The sequence below is a fragment of the Leptodactylus fuscus genome, chromosome 6 (assembly GCF_031893055.1).
Source record: "Leptodactylus fuscus isolate aLepFus1 chromosome 6, aLepFus1.hap2, whole genome shotgun sequence".
NCBI lineage: Eukaryota > Metazoa > Chordata > Amphibia > Anura > Leptodactylidae > Leptodactylus > Leptodactylus fuscus.
In genome coordinates, this window is record NC_134270.1 from 153,556,845 (window position 1) to 153,580,440 (window position 23,596).

The 23,596-nt window shown below is 43.8% G+C and overlaps 1 protein-coding gene and 1 pseudogene across 1 annotated transcript; one reads left to right on the plus strand and one right to left on the minus strand.

Annotated features, from left to right (window-relative positions):
- The first annotated feature begins 337 nt into the window (after window positions 1-337).
- On the plus strand, window positions 338-18,515 carry TREH (trehalase). Its single transcript, XM_075277632.1, has 15 exons — window positions 338-545; window positions 4,304-4,404; window positions 9,509-9,656; window positions 9,748-9,835; window positions 9,912-10,012; window positions 10,520-10,612; window positions 11,945-12,061; window positions 12,140-12,262; window positions 12,697-12,746; window positions 12,828-13,016; window positions 13,385-13,602; window positions 14,063-14,174; window positions 15,471-15,583; window positions 16,028-16,081; window positions 17,023-18,515. The coding sequence occupies exons 1-15, from the start codon at window positions 451-453 to the stop codon at window positions 17,161-17,163; spliced, it is 1,743 nt and encodes a 580-aa protein (XP_075133733.1). The 5' UTR covers window positions 338-450; the 3' UTR covers window positions 17,164-18,515.
- Window positions 17,769-17,842, minus strand: LOC142211041 (U6 spliceosomal RNA; annotated as a pseudogene).
- Window positions 18,516-23,596: the final 5,081 nt, after the last annotated feature.

Genomic DNA, 23,596 nt, shown 5'->3' on the forward strand with positions numbered 1-23,596 from the left:
GAAATCCTTATCAAATTTATGGGCCACAATAAAGGTGGACACATCTGTATGTTGTGGACTCCGACAATATAGAAGTTTCCCAGGTAGGAACAAAGTTTTTTGCAGATCCTATTTTGGGTATAGCAGAGGTGTGCAATAACTTTTTATACCTATTGATTTAATTCGATCACCTTACAGGAGGGTCATAGTCATGCAAACTCTTATTTTTCATGTTTTTATTGACCTCTTGTTTACAGAGAAAGTTCCTCTTGTGGACTGTGAGACTTTGTACTTAGATCTGGGCTGAAGGTTCTTAAGATGCTTGCAAAAGAAGAAGTGACACAGCACTTGGGCGTAGGAGTAAGAAGACCAAGGGCCAAGTGCCAAAAATCAGCCTATTAATAACACATAGCTTACAATTCACTGCCTAGACTGTGGAGAAGGAACTTGTTGTCCTCTACGGGACACACCATGGACCGGACAAGATGGTTGTCGTCACTCCTTGTGGCATTTTGTCTCCTGCAGCAATATGTTCATAGTGTGGACCTTCCTCCTCCGTGTGACAGGTGAGCGTCTTACATAACTTCCAATGACCTGACGAAGTGGAAATGCAAATTCACTGCCATATGTCTGTGTCCTCAGATGGAGTCAATGATAGTATTGTAGAATTTCTATATAAATCTGTACGGTGAGGTTAACAACTATTTTTGTGTTAATGCACCTTAAGGGACCCTCTCAGGGTCCAGGGCCCAGTAGACATGTGACAAAGGATCAGAACAATCGCTAAAGGGCCCCTTCACACGGCGTAAGCGCTCGGCTCTTTCCGAGCCGTACACGCGAGCGCTTCTAAACACTTCCCATTCACTTCAATGGGAGCGCTTGTAAAGCGCTCCCATGGAAGTGAATGGGAAGTGTTTAGAAGCGCTCGCGCGTACGGCTCGGAAAGAGCCGAGCGCTTACGCCGTGTGAAGGGGCCCTAAGAATGACGGCTCAATAATATGAATGTACAGGTGAAACATAAAGAAGCAATGTATGATGGAGCCATAGTGGATCAGAGCTACAGTGTACTCATACACAATGTACAGAGTTCTGCTAGCTCAGTCCACCGCAAGTCCTGCAAACTGCTCAGCAGGGGATGCCAGGAGTCAGACCCCCACAAATCTCATAATCAATATCAACGTCATGGGATACCCCTTTACGGTGGCCATATACATTAATATGACTAATTTTGTCAGGATTGTTAATGTGTATGGTGGGGCCCCAATTTACCCCCACAGCAGATGTCTCTGGAGAGATGGATTTCAGCATGTCCAATGCTTTTGTTCTCAGTGGAAATAAGCTGCTGCCGGAGGTTTTTGGCAGTCGTTTACTCCATTCTTCCCATTCAAAACACATGCATGCTCAGCTGAGTTGTATAGGGGGGTTGGGAGTGATAGCTGAATGTACATATATGAGAAGCCAGACTGTGTATTAAAATCCCATTAACAAGATATGGGATAAAGTAAGACTGTGTAAGACATTGGAGTGTATATAGGTCTCTGCAACTGTTTATGAAGGCCTGTATTGATGTATGGATTTATGTATGAATAGACTGATGCATATACTGTATGTATGTATGGGTGTATGTATGTATGCATGGGTGTATGTATGGCTGTACAGTACTGTGCATAAACTTTAGAAAGATGTATAAAAATGTTGGCGGGTGCACATCTGCGCCAGAATCTCCATCGCAGAAATTGGCAGAGAAAAGTGCACGGAGGAGACCCGGCGGATCCCATTATAGTCATTGTGGTCTGTTCGTGTTCAGGTGTAACCATTGTTTGACCGGTCTGGCTCTCTGTCATTCAGGTCCCCCTTGCAGACCCAAACAGCGAAGACCACGGCTCTAGTGTGAACCTAGTGTCAAGACGCTCTCAGAACTAAAAGGGTTAATAGTTTCACAAAATGAAGTGAATTAAGAAAAGAGAAATCTAAGTAGTAACATAGTACGAAAGAGGTCAACAAGGGGATGGGTCCTGGAGGTGATGATACGGCCCCCCACAGATATAGCCCTGATCTCAGCATCGTCCAGTCTGTCTGGGATGACATGAAGAGACAGACGGATTGGAGCAAGCCTACATCCACAGAAGATCTGGGCTTAGTTCTCCAAGATGGTGGGAACAACCTCCCTGCCGAGTTCTGACAAAAACTGTCTGCAAGTACCGAGAAGAACTGATGGAAAGCAAAGGGCAAAGGTCACATCGAATATTGATGGTATTCACATTTCTCTTTTCTTCATTTTATTAATTGACAAAAATAAACTATTAACCCTTCTGTTTCTGAAAGCATTGTTACGTCATAGCCTTTTTTCTACATCTGCCTAAAACTTTTGCACAGTATTCTATGTATGTATAGCTGGACGGATGTATTCTATTACTATTCTATTCTATTAGTTCTATTACTTCCTATCATATGCTATGCCACAATACAGTCCTCCAGTGTTGATCTATCACCCCTCCTCATCCATATGTTAATAGCATACATGTCTGACCAAGATAAACACACATGTTACGTGAGAGATAAGTTGTGATAACTCTGTGCAAAACTTAGAGCAACTGTTATTAAACACTGCTATCATGGTTTCCCTTATAACGCTGTCAAACTCATCTCTTGCTAGGCAATAAAATTTCCCGATAGATGTGATTGACTTCCTTCATGTTTAAGATAGACCTTTCACCACCTCCAGCAAATCCCCCTCTTTGCATCCTTCAATAGGCGCCGCTCCACTGATTCCGGCGCAGTTGGAATTTTTTTTCTAGCCCTCACCATTCCTGAGCAATCAGGGTATTTATTTTCAGCACCCAATATGCTAATTAGGCTCTTTACTGTCATGTGGGCGGTCCTGGACGGGAGTACACAGACAGGGACCACCCTCCTGACAATAGGGAAAATAATGGTGCAGAAACTCATAGAAATGATTGCTTGGGAATGGCGGGGGCTACAAAAAAAAAATTCCAACTGCGGCGGAATTAATGGAGCAGGAACTATTGAAGGATGCAAAGAATTGGAGAATGGGTCGGGGAGGTGAAAGGTCCTCCTTAAGCTGTTATACACAACAGCATCCATATTAATGTCTCCTGCTTACTACTATATTACATCCATAATACTCTGCCCATATACTGTAGTACCTATAGGACGGATCAGATCTTCCATCCATGGTTATTTTTGCCATTAATTGCGCATTTTCTAATTGCTGTCGCTTTCTAGTTTTCCAAGCTAGATGTACGGAGATAAAGCTACGTGTCCTTATCTGGCCTGGGTTTGGTTTAACCAACTATTAATGTATTACGAGGATGATCTTAATAAACTTGATCCACATTCTGGTTTTTCCAGCATTTAGAAATACACACCCTAAATTATGAGTCTGGATGTGATAGGACAAGTCCACTGTCATACATGGAGTGAATACATACTATAGCGTAGCAAGACATCACAGCTGTCTGTAGGAGGCCTGCCTAAGCAGGTGGAGACCCACTGGGTTGCAGCAAATTTGGCTTAGGGCTAAACTGGGGAGAAGAGTTTAAAGGGATCCTATCATTCAGACGATATTTTTTCTAAGTACCACGTCGGAATAGCCTTAAGAAAGACTATTCTTCTCCTACCTTTTGTTGTCTTCTCTGTGCCGCTATTTGCCTACAATCCCGGTTCTTGTCGGTATGTAAATTAGCTCTCTTGCAGCACTGGGGGTGGGCCCCAGTGCTCAGACAGCACTGGAGGTGTCCCCAATGCTGTGAGAGAACTCTCTCCACCAAAACTAACAACATTGATTACTCAGGAATGGTGAGGGATAAGGACAAAAATCCAACTGTGCCAGAATCAGCAGAGCAAAGACTATTCATTGATGTAAAGAGCTGGACTTGTTGGTGAAAGGTCCTCTTCAAGGTACATTTTTTCTAATCTTGAAAAAGACCACTTCTTTTCAACAGGATTGTGTGACCAGTGCCTTAATCAGTTTGTTATTGATTTTACTTTCAACTATGGTATACATTTTATTTCTCCTTCTGTATAAGATGTTCCAACCGTTCAATTACAGTACATTATTCAAAAGGGTAAGGGTAAGACCAATGGTCTGCCTGAGCTCTCTCGCACACCCATGGTGGCTAGTGCTAGGATTTTGGAGTTAATTACTCTCACAATTGTGTGGTCAGTGGCCATTGGGAGGGGTCTTGGCCACATGTGGCAATCGGACTATGTGGTCCTACCCTAAATATGTCTTCCATATAATTCCTGATGAATGACTTATGACTTATTCACTAACATTGCCCTTTGATGGTTCCTTTCTCAGTGAGATCTATTGCACAGGAGATATTCTCCATCACGTCCAGCTGGCCAAGATCTTCAACGATGACAAACATTTTGTAGACATGGGTCTCAAGGATACACCCGGTCAGTATCATTTTGGTATTGTATATCTGTAATAGTATTATCTCCTGTATACAGTATTACAGTGGCGTAACTAGGAATGGCGGAGCCCCGTGGCGAACCTTTGACATGGCCCCCCCCCCTGACATCGAAAACCCCGACCAACGCCGAAAACCCCGCACGACCCCACCCCCGCATTCCTACGCACACTATTACGCTCCATAGTGGCCCCTGCACACATTATTATACCCCATAGTGGCCCCTGCACACAGTATTATACCCCATAGTGGCCCCTGCACACATTATTATACCCCATAGTGGCCCCTGCACACAGTATTATACCCCATAGTGGCCCTGCACACAGTATTATACCCCATAGTGGCCCCTGCACACAGTATTATACCCCATAGTGGCCCCTGCACACATTATTATATCCCATAGTGGCCCCTGCACACAGTATTATACCCCATAGTGGCCCCTGCACACAGTATTATACCCCATAGTGGCCCCTGCACACATTATTATACCGCATAGTGGCCCCTGCACACAGTATTATACCCCATAGTGGCCCTGCACACAGTATTATACCCCATAGTGCCCCCTGCACACATTATTATATCCCATAGTGGCCCCTGCACACATTATTATACCCCATAGTAGCCCCTGCACACACTATTATGCACCATAGTGGCCCCTACACACAGTATTATCCCCCATAGTGGCCCTGCACACAGTATTATGCCCCATTGTGGCCCCTACACACAGTATTATCCCCCATTGTGGCCCCTTCACCCACTATTATGCCCCGTTGTGGACACCCATTAACAATTATTATACTCTGGGGTCTTTTCAGACCCCAGAGTATAATAATCGGAGACCCGGGGGAAGAACAACATAAAAAAAACCAAAACACTGTAACTTACCTGTCTCCCGACTCCCCGCTGGCTTCAATGACGTCAGGGACGTCATGTGACTGGGAGCCTGCGTCGCGACGCATAAGGACGCAGGCCCCGATCATGTGACGTCTGAGACGTCACACAAGTAGGCTGAAGCCTGCGCGGAGCCTGGAGAGGTAAGTAACACAGTTTTTTATGTTCAGTTACCTCTCCTGCACTTCCGATCATTATACTCGGGGGTCCGAAAAGACCCCCGAGTATAATAGTGCTTGTGGGGCCCGCAGTGTCACTTACCGATCCCGGCCCCTGCCAGGATCGGTAAGTATATAGGACCCATTAGCGGCTGGAGTAACTCCAGCCGGTAATGGCCTATTAAAAAAAAAACAAAAAACGCAGCGGTAGCGGCTGCCACCGGGTCCCTAATGTCCCGGGCCCTGTGGCTGCTACTGCTGCTACCACGGTAGTTACGCCACTGCAGTATTATATATATATATATATATATATATATATATATATATATATATATAGTAAGGCGCTTTTCACCATATGTTATTGGACCCTGTAGACTATAACAAAGAGACTTTTTATGGCTCGTTTACAATATGAATATGACCCACCTCACCACAGAAGTCAGGTCTCATTTCCCTGTATGGCAGCTCCCATCATGGCTGACAGCGTACACTATAAGGATACATTCACACGGAGGAATTTGCTGCAGATTTGGGGGCAGACTCTGCTATTTCAAGTGGAATGGGGCAACAGAATCCCCGAATGATCACCGAGCAGATGTGAATCCAGTCTTACTTTAATTCTTCTGAATTGCCATATCTTATTTAGGGTAAGGCCCCAGGGAACATCCCACAGCAATAAACTGCGTTGGGAACGCATCGTGATTTTTCACGCAGTGCTTTAAACAGAAAGTTTGCAGAGTTTTCCTCCACAGACTTTCTGTTACAATTATACCTATGGGGAAACTGCCGGCATTTCCGTAGGTATAATTGACATTGACCACGCCAGTTTTGGATATCACAGCGTGTCCGCAAGGCGGTTTTTACCACAAAGTGTGTGCATGGGATTAGCTAGAATCCCATCCACTTTGCCCATACTATAAAACAAAACACAATGTCAAAAAGACAGGATTACTTATAAATAAAATACAAGTATTTATTGAAATAAATAAGAACAATAATACACAATTAACCACAATATATTAAATATGGGAAGGACCAATACAAATGTATACCATAGTAGGGTGGCTAGTATGCTATAATATAATAGTGGTATAACTGGACTGGGTCATATATAAAGAACTGTGTAAACAACCTATAAATAGCTGAATAAACTAAAGTGCCAAAAGCATACCAATAATAAAGTGTAACACAGTACATGTAACAACAGTGAACAACACAACCCTGAAGTAAAGTGTAAAGAGACCCTGTACAGAATATAGTCCACAATATAATGAGCCTACCCGAACTATGGAGCGCCCGACGCGCGTTTCGCCACTTCCTGGCTTCGTCAGGGGGTAGTTTTAATCCCAGAAAACCCATTCTTTATATAGCCCGACCAATAAAAGTAATTACCCAATGGCGCAGAAGCAAATGAACAGCATCGCTCGTCATTGGTGGCAGCGGCCGTATGAGAAATATACATTGCGCATGCGCGTGAACAAAGGTTCTCGCGAGAGACATTATCACTGATGTGCCGTTACATAGAGCGTATTTAACCATATTGCGCATGCGCAAATACTGCGAATCAGGTAAGTCTCGCGAGATGATCTCGGCACGGACAAATGTCTCTCATTGAGAACGAATATCCTACCGCGCATGTGAAAAACTGCCGAAATGATCATAAACTACACTATAGGTGCAATGCTGCAGACTAGGTCTAAAAAACTGGGCATATATCAAAATACTGAAATGATTACAAATGAGCTAATATATGTATATGAAGACAAACAATGACAAGACGACATACAGTGTTATAGAATTACATACAACATAAAACATTAGAAAACGTTAGTAAAAACGCACTAATGTGAATACAAACATAAAAATGACGTTTATATTAAAATACAGTTCAGACCATCAGATAATATAAAGTGCAAAGTGAAAAATAAAAGTGCCGGTGCGAAGTGAAAGTGCAATAAATAAGTGAAAGAAAACAAGATACAATAATAAAATAAATAGAAAATTTTTTTAATTTTTCAAATTGATAATAGTTGATGATAGTTCATTGCACCATCGTGGTCCAAGTGTATACGTAATAAGACTGACATCGCAGATAGGTGGAATGCTGAGAATAAAGTGCTAAAAAAAGAGCAAAATAAAGAAACGCCATAAAACGCCACGATTTTTCCCACAGCGTTTCTGCCACGGGCATATCGTTTCCATCCCGTAGGGCCCCGGCCTAAATTCAAGTTTTTGCCTCTCTGTCGACCATAAAGAAACTCATTACCAAAGTTATCAGTCTGATATATCGCAGTGACGGATATTACATTCCAGGGGTTACTGGACAAAGGTCCCGGCGTCGTATGACTTCAACCACCTTTGTGCCTTAGTTAATGTTGCTGGAATTGTTAAAGAGGCCGCCATTGTTTTGTTCTGTATTTTATAAATTTGCAGGGCAGGGGTGAGAAATTTTGTTAATTATACCTATAGAAATGCTGGCATTTTCCATATAGGTATAATAAGGGCAGAAAGTCTGCAGAGGAAAACGCAATGAAAAAAGCTGCGGAAAAAACTGCATTGTGTTTCCATTGCGATTGTTCCCACAGCGCATTTTTGCTGTGGCTCGCTCTGTGGGGCCTCAGCCTATAGGGGAGAATTAATCATTTCCGATCATTTTTCATTCGAACCCGATCTCAATCCCAATTCCGATCCCAATGCAAGTCAATAAGATTTTTTTACTAATCGGAGATTGGATTTTAAAACCAATCCTATTCACTATACAGCATGGAATCTAACAATTGAACGCTTTAATTGTTAGATACCACACTCTGTAGTGATTTTTTTTAATCCCTAAGTAGCCAGAGGATTTTTTTTAATGCTCTGGCTACTTAGTCCCCCCTGGTTTCCACTTACCTGAAGAGATGGCTGGTCTGGTGCCCGGTGTTCTCATTCTTCTTCGCCTCATTGCCCCCTGCCTCCCAGGTTAGGAGAGTGTGGGCGGGTTAGGAGAGTGTGGGTGGGTACTGGGTTAGGAGACGTCACGTCTCCCCTCCCAGTACCCGCCCACACTCTCCTAAGCCACAAACCCCGCCTTCTTCCTAGCTCTTTAACACTAACCTGGGATGCGGAGGCAGTGAGGCGAAGAAGAACGAGAACACCGGGCACCAGACCAGCCATCTCTGCAGGTAAGTAGCTACTAGAGATGATAGCTAGTCTACCATTAGAATGAATGGACGCAGCCGGCGCGCAGGGGGTTAAGGCTGTGTGCCGGCTGCTTCCATTCATTCCTATGGAACCGCAGCGGAGCCTTCACACTGAGTATACACTCCGCTCAGAATGAGTGGAGCGTATACTCAGTGTGAAGGCTAACATTGTTAGCTTTTCCCACAATGCTTGGCCAGTTGCAAAGCATTGTGGGAAATAATCACCAATCTCGATCCCACCTAAAAAAGATCATGTTCGGAATTCCGATCGCGATCATGAAATTTTCTCTATCGCCGATCGGAATCCGATCTTTTCCGAACACGATCGCTCAACCCTAATCATTATATAATGACTGTATAGTGGTATATACCGGCTCTAAAGACTATTTAGGTATATAGAGTACAAAAACAATGTAGCCACTTATAGGTGACGCTACTCACTGTGATCGTTCACATTTCTCGTCTCTCCCATATGGAACGCCATGACCACTTTTTCCAGCTGTGACTTGTCTCTGTAAAGTTTGCAGCACAGACATCTTTGGCTCCTTTTATTAAAGGGGTTGTCAATATCTGATGATGATATTTTATAGGATCCACTGTCCACATTATATGTCATTATTGAGAGATAGGTCAATTGACAGTCCCAAAACTGGACCCCAGATTGATCAGCTGATGTGGCCGACGAAAGCAGCCTTGCTCCTATTCAAGGGAATGGTCCCTGGGCCACTGCCCCCTCTAGCTACGCCTTTGGTATGACCCCAAACTGTGGCCTATATAAATAACCCATCTATATATATGATGTCTGAAGTAATGTAGCCATATTAATATGCTAAACATCACATATATCTCATCATTCCAGCTAACACAATAAAGAAGTTCCAGAGTCTACTGCTTCGCTATAAAAGTGGACCCATTGACCGGGAAAAGCTTATCGAGTTTGTCAACACATCTTTTACCCATCCTGGAACAGAATTTGAAGATTGGAACCCGCTGGACTGGCATGAAAAGTAAACCCTGAAAACGACCTTATCTCATTACCATTAACCTGACATTAAAAACTAATTCTGAATAATATTCTTCTATCTTTCAACCTGACAGGCCTAAATTCTTGTCTCATATTACTGACCCAGCGCTGCGGTCGTGGGCCGCACACCTCCATGATCTCTGGAAGTCTTTGGGAAGGAAGGTACGTGAAGAATTTTATTGGATGACATCACATCACAATGTATTGTATATTAAAGAGGCGTCCATGTATCTTGCAGATAAATCAAAACGTAAAGGATCAGCCGGAACTTCACTCGCAAATCTATGTTCCAAATCCCGTCATAGTCCCCGGAGGTCGATTTATAGAATTTTACTACTGGTGAGTTGAAAATGTGTAGGATTTAGAAGTTCTAATGGATAGATTCTCTGCTTTGGTAAACTTATCTTTAGGTTAAGGCCCCACTTTGCGGTTTTTCCCCCTGAACTCTGTAGATTCCACAGTACTTCCTTTTTGCCTATTGCTTTACATCAAGTTACAACAGCTGGAAAGAATCTCTGGCTGCTGTAACTTAAAGGCATGTCTCCAGATATTCTCACCTTGCCAAACTGTATCCAGGACAAATGCCCCACCTACCAAACGCTAGCTTCCTCCCTTGACAGCAGAATGAGCTTTCAACTCTGTTTATTAGCCAATAGCCCACAAATGATTCCTAAAATCAGGGAAATATGGACTGCAATGGGTATAGCAGACATAAGTAACTCATCTGTAAATGATGGGCCACCATTAAAGTACTATTAGATGATCTTATTTGTGTAAGATGTCTTTTTTTCCAGGCCATAAGTTAACGTATCACCTCACATGCTATTCTGTATTATTTATTCCTAGGGACTCCTACTGGGTGATCAATGGACTTCTTTTGTCAGAGATGTACGACACAGCCAGAGGGATGATAGAAAACTTCCTGTACATGGTGGACAGGTGATGGACACAGATCAAAATATATCCAAATGATCACCCTACATCCGGGATTTCATGTTCTTTTTGGGAAGAATCCACCATATTGTCAATTGTATAGTGTTTCTATAGGGTTTGGAGCTTGATTTTTTTCAGATACGGATCTCTACAAATACTCTGCATAGGTATAGGGTTGACCAATAACATTCTGGCTGCCTGGTTCACAAGATGGAATATGGAGAGGAATTTTTTTGTTCTCCAAATTCCATCCCTGTGGATTCCACACTGGACAGCTGAAGCAGAAATTTGACTTTCCGCCACGGGTTTGCCACAGATACAAGGGCCTGAGTTTATGCTGCACGTACTGCAGCTGAGTCAGTGTCCTGAAAAAAGAAGCATCTGTCGTTGCCTCCCATTGGAAACAATGGGGGCAGATTTTGGCTGGAATTTGGAGCTGATATTGAGGAAATTCAGTTCTGTGAACCAAGCCTTAGACTACTTTAGCGGAAGTTCCAAAGATTTCTGATCCCTGATCTAAAGCTGTTCCAGTAATTACAAGTTATCAACTGTCTGATCAGTAGGGGGCCAGCTGTTGGAACACCCCCTGATCATGAGAACATGGGTCTGTTATGATTTGTATGAACTGGGTTTTACATGGTATAAATAGATATCAAAAAATGAGTCCAAACAGAATTCTGATCACATTTAGATTGTGAAAACCAACACAAAAAAATAGCTTTATTACCTCATTCTGTGCACTCATGGACTCTTATCTACAAACCTAGCAGTGTTAAAGCTTATAAAGTAGCAGAGTGTAGGAGTAGTAGATATTTGAGTCTTTTCTATCCAAATAAACATGTCATCACTGTTGGAAAAACCAAGGCAACCTCTTTAAAGGTATTCTCTCACATGAAAAATGCTATTCAATCTGTAAGCGGCATGTTATAGAGCAGGAGGAGCTGAGCAGAATAATGTATACGTTTGTGTGAAAATACTCACTATAACTTTTTTTTTAACAGCCTTTTCTTCGCTGAGAAGTTTAGGAGGCGGTCCTATCAATGATTGACAGCTCTATGTATACACAGTCCTAGAGTGGAGGTTGTCAATCATTGATAGCTCCGCCTCCAAGACTTCTCAGCACAGAAAAAGCAGAGATTTCCATGGATAAATGACAGGTTATACTGAATCTTTTCCCACAAACCTATATATCAATCTGCTCAGTTCCTCCTGCTCTATAACATGCTGCCCACAGGCTGAACATTTACCATGTGACAGGTTCCCTTTAAGCACAACATAATACTATAGAGGATACAAGACTTTGATGGAGACTTTTTCTCTGATGTACTGACCACACAGGTATGGATTTATCCCCAATGGAGGCCGGGTGTACTATCTGCGCAGGAGCCAGCCACCATTCCTTACCTTGATGATGGAGAGCTACATGGCCAGTACCAATAATGTGACTTTTCTCAGGTATTGGCCTTGGCATTACAATTGGCTAGCTTGCAAACTGATAACTTATACTAGTAACATATTTTTTTCCTACCTAAGGGAAAACATCCACCTCCTTAAAAAAGAGTATGACTTCTGGATGACCCAACGGCGTATATCAGTGGAGCGAAATGGGAAAAACTATGTACTGAATCGCTATTATGGGTCAGCTGGGGACCCAAGGTAGAGTGATTTATAAAGTATAGTATTACTGAATATAGACGCAAAAATCATATACCTTAATAAAATCATACTGGATTACATGTGTGGTTTAGACACCCCTTTAAGGCTTTTAGGGGAATTTAGAGTTAATATTTCGGCATACCATATACATTACCCTGAATACAAAGATTATCAAATTACAAATGCATCACCGATTGATTTTAGTGGCTAGTGTGTAATGCCTTATTTCACCTGCGGAGGTGCTGCAGGAAAAGAATATACATACAAGAATGATACACTCTTGCAGCAGCTTGTAAAAGTATGTTCACATGTGTCTAGTTTGACTTGCCAGACACATTAAAAATATAACGAAACCAATATAAGGGTATTCTTGGACCGTCAGATCAGGTGAAGATCAAGCGACGATAACCCAGTTACATATCTGTTTATTTTAGGCCAGAGTCTTATTCTAAGGACTATGAGATGGCCGCAAAACTCACAGGAGGTAAGACCTTTTTCACATTGTCTTCTGTATTGAGATTATTATATTTTTTGCACTTTTGTCACCATCTTTCTACTTCTTTAGGTGAAAATCAGACTTTTTACTCAGAACTCAAAGCAGCTGCAGAGTCTGGTTGGGATTTCTCGTCACGTTGGTTCTTCGGTTCTACAAACAGTTTACTGGACACAAAAACAAGCTCCGTGGTCCCCGTGGACCTCAATTCCATCCTGTATCGGGTTGAGAAAGCGTTGGCCAAATTCTACACTGATTTAGGTAAGAAACCTCCGAACCTAAAGATCCGTTATCTGATCTAATGATAGTGGGATATGTAATGTAATGGGACTGAGCTGTAGCTATAGTGGGGCAGTGCTAGCAGTCGCTACCAGGCCCTGGAGCATAAGGGTCCCCAAAGGTTTCCCTACCACATGAAATTCATCACTATTCTAAATGGCCCTTTGAGGCCAAAATTGGCTTGGTGTCTGGTAGTGGCTCTTCCAGTTCAGAAGACATGCATGCTCGGCCAAAGCTTACACGCTTGGGAGAAATTGCTGAGATAACTGGCAGCTATATAATGTGTTTGGCCTGCTTTTTTCTACAGATATTTTACTTACTTTTTGCTGTATTTTTCTTTCCTACTATAGAAATGCACGATGAGGCGACTACATTTTCGACCGCCCATAGCCAGCGACTAGAAGCTGTACAGGCTGTACTCTGGGATGAGACTCTAGGGACCTGGCTGGACTATAATATTAATGAAACTCGAAGAAATCCAAACTTCTACCCGACCAACTTGACTCCTCTTTGGGCTTCATGTTATTCAGACCCATCGGTTGTAGATAAAGTGATCTCCTATTTAGAGGTTTGTTCATTTTCAGGTTTCAAGAACGACCTATGTGAGATCCTATGTTGGATTATGTTGCTAAATACTCCTCAGATCTCACAAAAAATTGGGGTTTGTTGGATCCACTTCCTCCCTTGCAGGGCCATTTTAACACATTGGTGGCCTTGAGCAAAGGTTTCATAAGTTTCACCACTTAGACATACTTGAGACCTTAATGGCCCATTCTGTTGCGGTTCGGACCAGATGAATAGACCTCATCGGCAGGGACTCCGGGGCCACAGAATCAGCTGCAAAATTGAGCAGGGCTCTGATTTTTTTTCTGCATCCTGCTGCAATCTTTGCCTCCCATTGCGAGGTAGATTCGGAACGGAACCTGCCATGGATTCGGGGGCGGAATCGGCTCTAAAATCCGTGACAGATTCCTCTATGTGTACCTAGTCTTACTACTATTGTAAAACAAACTTTGTGTATTTTGCAGACATGTGGCGCACTGGATTATCAGAATGGACTCCCAACCTCTTTAAAAAACACGGGTGAGCAGTGGGATTTCCCAAATGCCTGGCCGCCTTTACAGCATATGGTGATAGAAGGTGAGAAACGTGAAAAACCTTATCAAAAACAATAAGAAGGGGAGAGAAGACGCCAAACCCCTCTGGCCCGCATCTACAAAGGCGGATACACCTCAACTTGACATATTTTTGGCGCATCTTTATCTCTGCTTACCATAGTAGAAAGCCAAAGTTCTGATTCCACCAGGGCTGTGCCCACTAGCCCCAGGCTCAATAGGGATGATCAGTAGAGTGTCTTGTGCCGAAGATCTTCTTTTTCGGCATCCTGAAAGGACAAGTGTACAGCGCTGCCACCTATTACAATAAACACAAATTCCAGGAAGAATTTGGAGCTGATTTTGAGGTAGAATCTGCCTGAAAATCAGCTCCAAATAAAGTCATGTGAACTTACCCTTAAATTGGTTATCAAGGATTGGGGTATTAATGGCTTATTTGTAGGAAAGCGGACACGAACTACTGGAGGCCCCTGTGCAAGAACAGTTATGGGTCGCTTATTTTTCCAACATCTCTGCACAGAGCAGCCCCATTAGATCTCCCTTACAATCAACCAGTAATTGTGAGGGCCCCCCTGACCTGCTGGGCCCCTGTGCAAGAACTGTTATGGGTCATTTGTTTTCTAAGATCTCTGCATAGAGCAGCCCCATTACATCTCTCTAACAATCTACCAGTAATCGTGAGGGCCACTGTGCAGATTCACTAACAATATTTCTGCACTTACATGTCAGATTGTTGACTTTCAGGGCCCCTGTCGTTTAACTGAAAGCTTGTCATGGCAAGTGCTGCAGTCTCTCTCTGCATGCTACTTACATAGTGTATTGCAGTTTTGTACCATTCCCAACTTCTTTAAAGAGAGTCTATCAACTGGTAACAAACTGATGACAGCCTCTTGTAGGACTGCTGTTACACTTTCCAAAGATAACTTTCTTCTTCTGCATTGCAGCTCCATTTTCATGAAAATCAGGGTTTAATTCTCATGCAAATGATCTGAAAAGGGATTTAGGGGTGTTTCTTTTCTTGCCGGGGCTCTAGATAATCGCCCCTATATGACGCATACCTCCTTCCCCTATTTCTTGTGTGACATCTCCCACTATGTATTAAAATGGAGCTGCAGTGCAGAATAAGAAAAATATCTTTGGAAAGTGTATATCATGCCCTACAAGGTACTGTCATTAGTTTGATAACAGTTTCCCTGCTGACAGACTCCCTGTAATGGCTCTGAATATTCCGATACTTTATTGTGAAGTGTAAATTTGCCGCATAGTATAAAGGGGGTTTATTGCCATGTTACTTACATAATGATTGTATCATCTGTGGCAGGTTTGGAGAAGACCCAATCTAAAAAAGCAAAGGACATTGCATTTCGCTTAGCGCAAAAGTGGGTCACCGTCAACTATGAGGCTTATAAGAAGTACAACGCCATGTTTGAAAAAGTAAGTTGTTGGCTTGAGAATACGGTTACTTGTGTAAGGACCTGCATAGTGTACAAGTAGTGCGTGTCCCTACAGCTCCGTATGATGGAGACACTCCGTATACCTCTGTATGATGTCTGCCATATTTATTCGTCATATGATCCAATGTGAATCTGTAGGGAAAAAACCTCGGCATACAAAATCCAGGCCATGTCCAGATCTCTATGGTTGCTGTATTGTTACAGTCAATGTGGATCTATAATACATGGGAGTGGATGTCTCAAGACTGGCATGTTGTACTCCAGTCTTGATAATCCTTATAGACTTCCATATCTTCTTCCCTTCACATGTCTATGGCGATCTTGCGAGTCAATTCGAAGTGGTATAAATGGATACGGCATAGGCTCACGGTCATGGCGCCTGCTAGCTGTATACTTAGCTGTAACTTTCTTTGTCTCTTTGCAGTATGATGTCCAAGGTGACGGCAAACCAGGAGGAGGAGGCGAATATGAAGTACAGGTAAGACAGCACTGGTTAGCAACAACTTTCTTAAAAATTGGTAAACTTGGTCTCCAGTTGCATACTGTATACATTAAGTGGTTGTTGGAGAACCATGGTTGTCCACAGGATAGGTTATCAGTATCAGATTGGTGGAAGTCCGACACCCAGATGCTGCACCAATCAGTTGATTTGGCTGCCAAAATACAGAGCTGCGGTTCCCCGGCGCCACAGCTACAGTGTGTGGAGCCTGAATCTGTATACATGGAGCCGTACACTGTAGCACCAGGGAACTGAAGCTCTACTCCCATTCACTTCAATAGGATCAGAGCTGCTTCCGGCGGTATACTGTCTATACAACTTCAATCAGTCGAATCAGCTGATCAGCGCGGGGTCTGGGAATCGGACCCCCACCAATCTGATGCCAAATATTCATCATTATCCCTTACCTTTGGGTCTTGGATGGAACTTACCAAGCAGGGTTATCCGGCTTCTACTATTGATGGCCTATGCTTAGTATAGGCCATCAATATTAGATCTGCGGGGGGTCCAACATGTGGAATTTCCCCCAGAATAGCTTTATCTAGATAACACCTACGTTCTAGGACCTATGTCAGTCCCATGGAGCATCACAGGACATATGCGACCACTGCTCTTGTGTTAGGGTGGTCCCAGTGGTCAGCCCACCACAATCAGACACCTATTCCGTGGATTGGAAAAGAGTGGAATACCCCTTTATTTATACCCCACTAAGTAAACCCAAACTGTAATCTGCCATTGGTCTCTATGATAAAAACCAGACTTTAGAATATACTTTTTCCTTCTAGTAAAAAGACCATTGCATTTGCTGTAAGGTTAAAACATAGTGTGAACATGTTCTTAGGTTGACCGTGGCGCAGTGTCATGACTTTGTCATTGTTATGATATCTCGGCTCACCATGTTGTCTTGTCCTTCTCCACAGCTGGGCTTTGGCTGGACCAATGGAGTGATAATGCAGCTGCTGGACCTGTACAGGACGCGTCTGACCAGCTCTGCCGCCTGCGCCTCGTTCTCCGGGATACTTTATACACTACCTATATTAATCATTACTTTCTGGATATAAACCCCCCCCAATCTACTACCTGACACCATCACGTCATTGTCTAACGTTATCTCCTCTGTCTGCAGCTCATAAATCATATAACAGTCATTAACCATAGGGGATGTGTACTGGCCTGACCACTTAGCGCTCCATAACAGCAGAGCTGTGCCTAAAGCTTACAGCACCTATAGGTGCGCACCCTCTGTAGGTACTGACCTAAGCTCCGGTTGTGCCATCCAAAGGGGCGTCCAATGGTCTGTTCTGTTCCAATGAAAATAGAGCAGGTCCTATTCTCCTCTGTGCCACGAGAACAAAATAAATCGGAAGCCCCCTATGGGTAAGTGCGTCACAGAAGGCTCCCGGATGTCACTCCAAGTGTCACCTGAGTGCACTCCGCTACAAAATCGGCCCCAACTCGGATACACACTCAATCGTGTGTATGGGGTCTTACATATCATTCCATAGTGACAGACTATAGACTCACATTAAGGAGAACGTATCACCAGGTCTGAAAGGTCCGTATATCCCAGGTTTACAATGACAGACTAGGGTCCATATATCCCAGGTGACAGTGACAGACAAGGGTCCATATATCCCAGGTGACAGTGACAGACTAGGGCCTATATATCCTTATTCAGGGGCCATGCTAACCTCCACGGTATCGTTCCAATTTAAGCATATGTGCTGGTTAACCGAGCACAGACTAGGGCCTATATAACCCAGGTGACAGACTAGGGTCCCTATATCCCAGGTGACAGACCAGCGTCCGTATATCCCAGGTGACAGTGACAGACCAGGATCCGTATATCCCAGGTGACAGTGACAGACTAGGATCCGTATATCCCAGGTGACAGTGACAGACCAGGGTCCATATATCCCAGGTGACAGTGACAGACCAGGGTCCATATATCCCAGGTGACAGTGACAGACTAGGGTCCATATATCCCGGGTGACAGACCAGGGTCCATATATTCCGGGTGACAGACCAGGGTCCATATATCCCAGGTGACAGTGACAGACCAGGGTCCGTATATCCCAGGTGACAGTGACAGACTAGGGTCCGTATATCCCAGGTGATAGTGACAGACTAGGGTCCATATATCCCGGGTGACAGACCAGGGTCCATATATCCCGGGTGACAGACCAGGGTCCGTATATCCCGGGTGACAGTGACAGACTAGGTTTAGGCCGCTGGAAGTGTCTATAGATGTATAGAGTATTTCCTGCATTTAGTATTACATGGCATGGGGCGGCCTCTATAAACCTGGCAGAGTATATACATATGGGATATCATATATAGTGCCTGCTATTACATTTTTTACGTTTCATACATTTTTTTACATTTCATTGTAAAATAAAAAGCTATACAAATATTTTATCGCCATTAAGTCCTTATGTTCTCTATAACAGAAACGCTGGAAGTGCTTCTCGGCTGGGAAACTGCAATTTCCCAGGAACCTCAGCCACCTTCTTAAAGAGGATCTTTCACCACCTCCACCAATTCAAGTCCTTACATATAGGTTCCGCTGCACTGATTCCAGCACAGTTGGAATTTTCTCTCTAGCCCCCACCATTCCTGAGTAACAAGCAAAGGTAGTTTTGCTGCCTGATGTGCTATTTAAGTTCTGTAATGTCAGGGGGGCGGTGTCAGGCAGGGGGTGTGTTTCAGAGCTCCAATCAGAGACAGCCAGTGTCAGAGCTTAGAATCACACCCCTTGCCTGCTCCTGCCTGACACCGCCCTACTGACAGTACAGAGTCTAACTAGTATATCAGGGACCATTGACTACTCAGGAATGGTGGGGCTACCATTCCACAGCTCAGGACTGAAGCCCTTTATCTCTGTTTGGATGCCCCATCTGCCTATCCTTTGAACTCTAAGCCTGGTTTACGACATATTTGGCCCAGGGAACGCGGTCCATGTCCCAGTCATTTCTGCCAGCCTGGACAGACGCGTTAGACATAGAGATGCATAAAACTTATCAAACATTTTGCAACGTTTGATAAATTTGGTGCAACTTATGCCAACATAGACTCCAGCAATACTGAGCCACAATACTAACCCTGATCAATATGTGATTGGTGAGGGTCTGACACTCAGGACCCCCATGAATAACCTGGATGAACAAAGCATTTGGTGAGCACAGCGCCCACGTTACTCAATACCAAGCACAGCATCATACATATTGCATACCTCCCAACCGTCCTGATTTCCGCGGGACATTCACGATTCTGGTGACATGTCCCGCGGTCCCAGTTGGAGGGAGGTATGTCCCGATTTCAACTCAGATTTGCGTCCAGAGGATGCAGATCTGAGTTGAACACATACGCAGCTAAAGCAAGGAGCTGTCACAGGTCAGCTCCTTGCTTCGTCGCTGAATGCCGCCTACTGGCTGTGTAGGCGCGATGTGATGACGTCACATCGCACCTACAACTGTGTGCGAGTGAGAGAGAGAGGCGCGGAGAGAGCGGCAGGGGAGCGAGGAGAAGGTAAGTGTAATATGTACATTGAGCTGGAACATGAAACTGGGGGCAGATGAAGGAGAGGACGGCATGACACTGGGGGCAGAGATGGGGGGACATGAATCTGGGGGCAGAGATGGGGGGACATGAATCTGGGGGCAGAGATGGGGGGACATGAATCTGGGGGCAGAGATAGAGAGGACATGAATCTGGGGGCAGAGATGGAGGGAACATGAATCTGGGGGCAGAGATGGAGGGGACATGAATCTGGGGGCAGAGATGCAGGGGACATAAATCTGGGGGCAGAGATGCAGGGGACATGAATCTGGGGGCAGAGATGGAGGGGGGACATGAAACTGTGGGCAGATGAAGGGGGTATATGAAACTGGGGGAGAGATAGAGGGGGGACATATAATTTACGGGTGACTGTAGGAGGTTTATACTGTGTGCGGGCACATGAAAAATTAATGAGAACGGGCGGAGTCAATACAAAAGTGGGCGGGGCTAAATTTGCCGCACATTTTATCCCTCTTTCGGTTCTTCAAAAGTTGGGAGGTATGCATATTGTAGGAGCTGTTTTTGGTATCATAGTTCTGCCCCATTCACTTGAATGGGGCTGAGCTGCTGCTGTATCATGTGACCAATGAATGTAACGTCATCAACCTAGGGAAAAGGACAGAAACCCTAATCGGCAGGGGTTCTAGTGTCACATATAGATGACCTATCCTAAGGAAAACCCCTTTAAAATCCCTCTTAAAATAAATTACCCCCATAATCCATATAAAATGCCAGCGAGCATCACAAGTCCATGTGTCCAACCTGGCTGAAACAATGAAGATCTTATTTGGAAACTCTCCTCTTATTATCCCGACCCCACATGATACTGTATAGTCAGATACAAGCAGCAGTGATCTGGAGAGGTTGCGTCTAGAATGGAGTTGCTCCTGGTAGGTCCTCCCTCCAGCAACTCCAATCTACTGTAGACAATTCACTAGAGAGGTGACTAGATTGGAGTTGCTGGAGGGAGGAACTACTAGAATCAACTCCAATGTAGACTGTTCAGTACTGAGGTGACTAGAATGGAGTTGCTAATAGGAGCTGCCGCCAGAAACTCCAATCTAGTCACCTCACTACAGGAGCAGCTACGGTAGAGTGGAGTGTCTATAGGGGGCGCCAGAACTGGCCAAGAGAGACATTGTACATGTATATGATTAAGAATACAGGAAATACACATTCCTGCACATAGATACATCCTGTGAAAGTTTGTGAGTTTGGATGTTTGTGGGTTTGTGTGTTTGGATGTTTGTTAGTCAATCACGCAAAACCCGCTCGACCGATTTGGCTGAAAGTTTCCACAAACATAGTTAATACACCCGATTGCGCAATAGGCTACTTTTCGTCACAATAGCGCACATACGTTTGTGCCAGGACCCCCACAAAACCCAAACTCACACCGCCATGTCTGCAATCTCACACACTTTGGACCATAGCAAGCCACAAAATTCCTATTGCCCTCTACAGCCTCGCCCCTAACCCCACACAATCTCATATACATATACTTTACCACTTTGCCCCTCACCTTAACGATACTCCAGGAGGCGCTCTTTAACGCTCCGGAGCAGCCATGTTTGCCGACCCCCACCGCTCTGACAATCTGCGACACCGCCCACCCATGTCAATACCCCTAGGAGGTCTAATAAATGCAAAAAAAAAAGTAAAAAAAAAAAGTAAAAAAAATATAAAAACAAATAAAAAGGATTAAAAATTCAAATCACCCCCCTTTCCCTAGAACACATATAAAAGTAGTTAAAAACTGTGAAACACATACAGGTTAGGTATCCCCGCGTCCGAAATCGCCCGCTCTACAAAGCTATACAAATATTTTTCCTGTTCGGTAAACGCCGTAGCGGGAAAAATGGTCAAAAGTGCCAAACCGCCGTTTTTTCACTGTTTTGATTCTGATAAAAATTAGAATAAAAAGTGATCAAAGCAATAACATTTCCCGAAAATGGTAGAACTAAAAAGTACACCCGGCCCCGCAAAAAAAGACGCCCTATACATCCCCGTACCCGCACGTATAAAAAAGTTACGGCTGTCGGAATATGGCGACTTTTCAAAAAAAAAAAAAAAATTTAATGCAGTTTTGGATTTTTTTAAAGGGTCAAAAAGTAAATAAAACCATATAAATTTGGTATCCCCGGAATCGTAACGAAACACAGAATACAGGGGACATGTCATTTTGGTTGCACAGTGAACGCTGTAAAACCAAAGCCCGTAAGAAAGTCGCAGAAATGCATTTTTCCGTCCAATCCACCCCATTCTGAATTTTTTCCCTGCTTCCCAGTACATTATATAGAATAAATAATGGTGGCATCATGAAGAAAAATTTGTCCCACAAAAATTAAGACCTTATATGACTCTGGGAGCGAAGAAATAAAAAAGTTACGGGGTTTAGAAGGAGGGGAGTCAAAAACGAAAATCAAAAAATGCCATCGGCGGGAAAGGGTTAACTTCAAATCCCTCTGTCCCAAAGTCACTATGTAAAGTTTCTCACAACACCGTATAGCAGCTGAAATACAAATTACATTCAACACGTAAGTCTCACGTATTCTCAGAATAATAGCAAAAACAAGATACAAACTTACATTTCATATCCCATACCTTATACACAGTACGAAAGCCTTACCCACGCCTGTATATACCCACTGCTACAATCACCGCAGACGAAGTCGCGGGTACCAGCTAGTATATTATAATTGTGAAATGTTTGTGGGTTTGGATGTTTGGCGGTCAATCACGCAAAACCCGCTCCACCGATTTGGCTGAAATTTTCCACAAACATAGTTACTACACAGGATTGCGCAATAGGCTACTTTTCGTCACAATAGCGCACATATGTTTTTCCCAGGACCCCCACAAAACCCAAACTCACATCACTATCTCTGCAATCTCACACACTTTGGACCATAGCAAGCCACAAAATTCATATTACCCTCTACAGCAGAGGTCAGCAACCCCTGGCACACATGCCAAGAGTGGCACTCCTGCCATATTTCACTGGCACACCAGCAGCACAGGACCTGCAAGAGTTAAATGAAGTCGGAGCGTCCCTTCAGTGCTCTGCTAGAGCTGAGGCATAAGGACACTCCCCTTCTCTCACTGCCCTCCAATGAGAGGGGTGCAGGAAACCCAGGGGGTGGAGCTTAATCGCTCAGGTCTCTGCCTGCTATAGTGATAGCTCCTGCCGTCTGCATCCTGCAAACGTTCCCGAGGAGCAGAGGAAGCTGCTAGCAAAGTGAAGAAACACACAGGTCCCTTCCTGTAGTTCCTATTCTCATTAATGTCAGGCATTTGGGGTTATTAGTTTAGTCTTAGTAACTCCATGTGCCTCACATTAATAGGAATAAACCCCATCATGTCCCTCATATTAACCCCTGTGGGCCCCATATAAAGGTTACTAATATGTGAGACATATGGAGGTACTAATAAAAGACCTCAATAATGAAGATACTTAATTATTACCTCCAAGTCTCTCACATATCAGTAACTCATACACTGCGGTTAATGTGAGGGACATGATGGGGTTCATTGCTATTAATAAGAGGCACATGGAGTTACTAAACTGTCATGCACAGGGCCAGACTTTATGTTGCTTGCTCCAGAGTATCCTGTGCCCAAAACTTACATGTACTGGTAGAAAATAACAAATCATACAATGTCGTATATCGAAGTATATTAACCTGAAATACCTCTGTCCCAAACACACTATGTACAGTTTCTCAGAACACCGTATAGCGGCTGAAATACAAATTACATTCAACACAAAAGTCTCACGTATTCTCAGAATTACAACAAAAACAAGATACAAAGTTACATTTCATATCCCACACCTTACACACAGTACGAAAACCTTACCCGCGCCTGTATTTACCCACTTCTACAATCACCGCAGACGAAGTCGCCAGCTAATATATATATATATATATATATATA

What these genes read in the sequence shown, in the direction of transcription:
- TREH (XM_075277632.1), top strand. Translation starts at nt 451, where the DNA reads ATGGACCGGACAAGATGGTTGTCGTCACTCCTTGTGGCATTTTGTCTC. An exon ending in AATAATGTGACTTTTCTCAG is followed by an intron (nt 12,062 to 12,139) that starts GTATTGGCCTTG and finishes TTCCTACCTAAG; the next exon opens with GGAAAACATCCACCTCCTTA. An exon ending in CAAATTCTACACTGATTTAG is followed by an intron (nt 13,017 to 13,384) that starts GTAAGAAACCTC and finishes TTCCTACTATAG; the next exon opens with AAATGCACGATGAGGCGACT.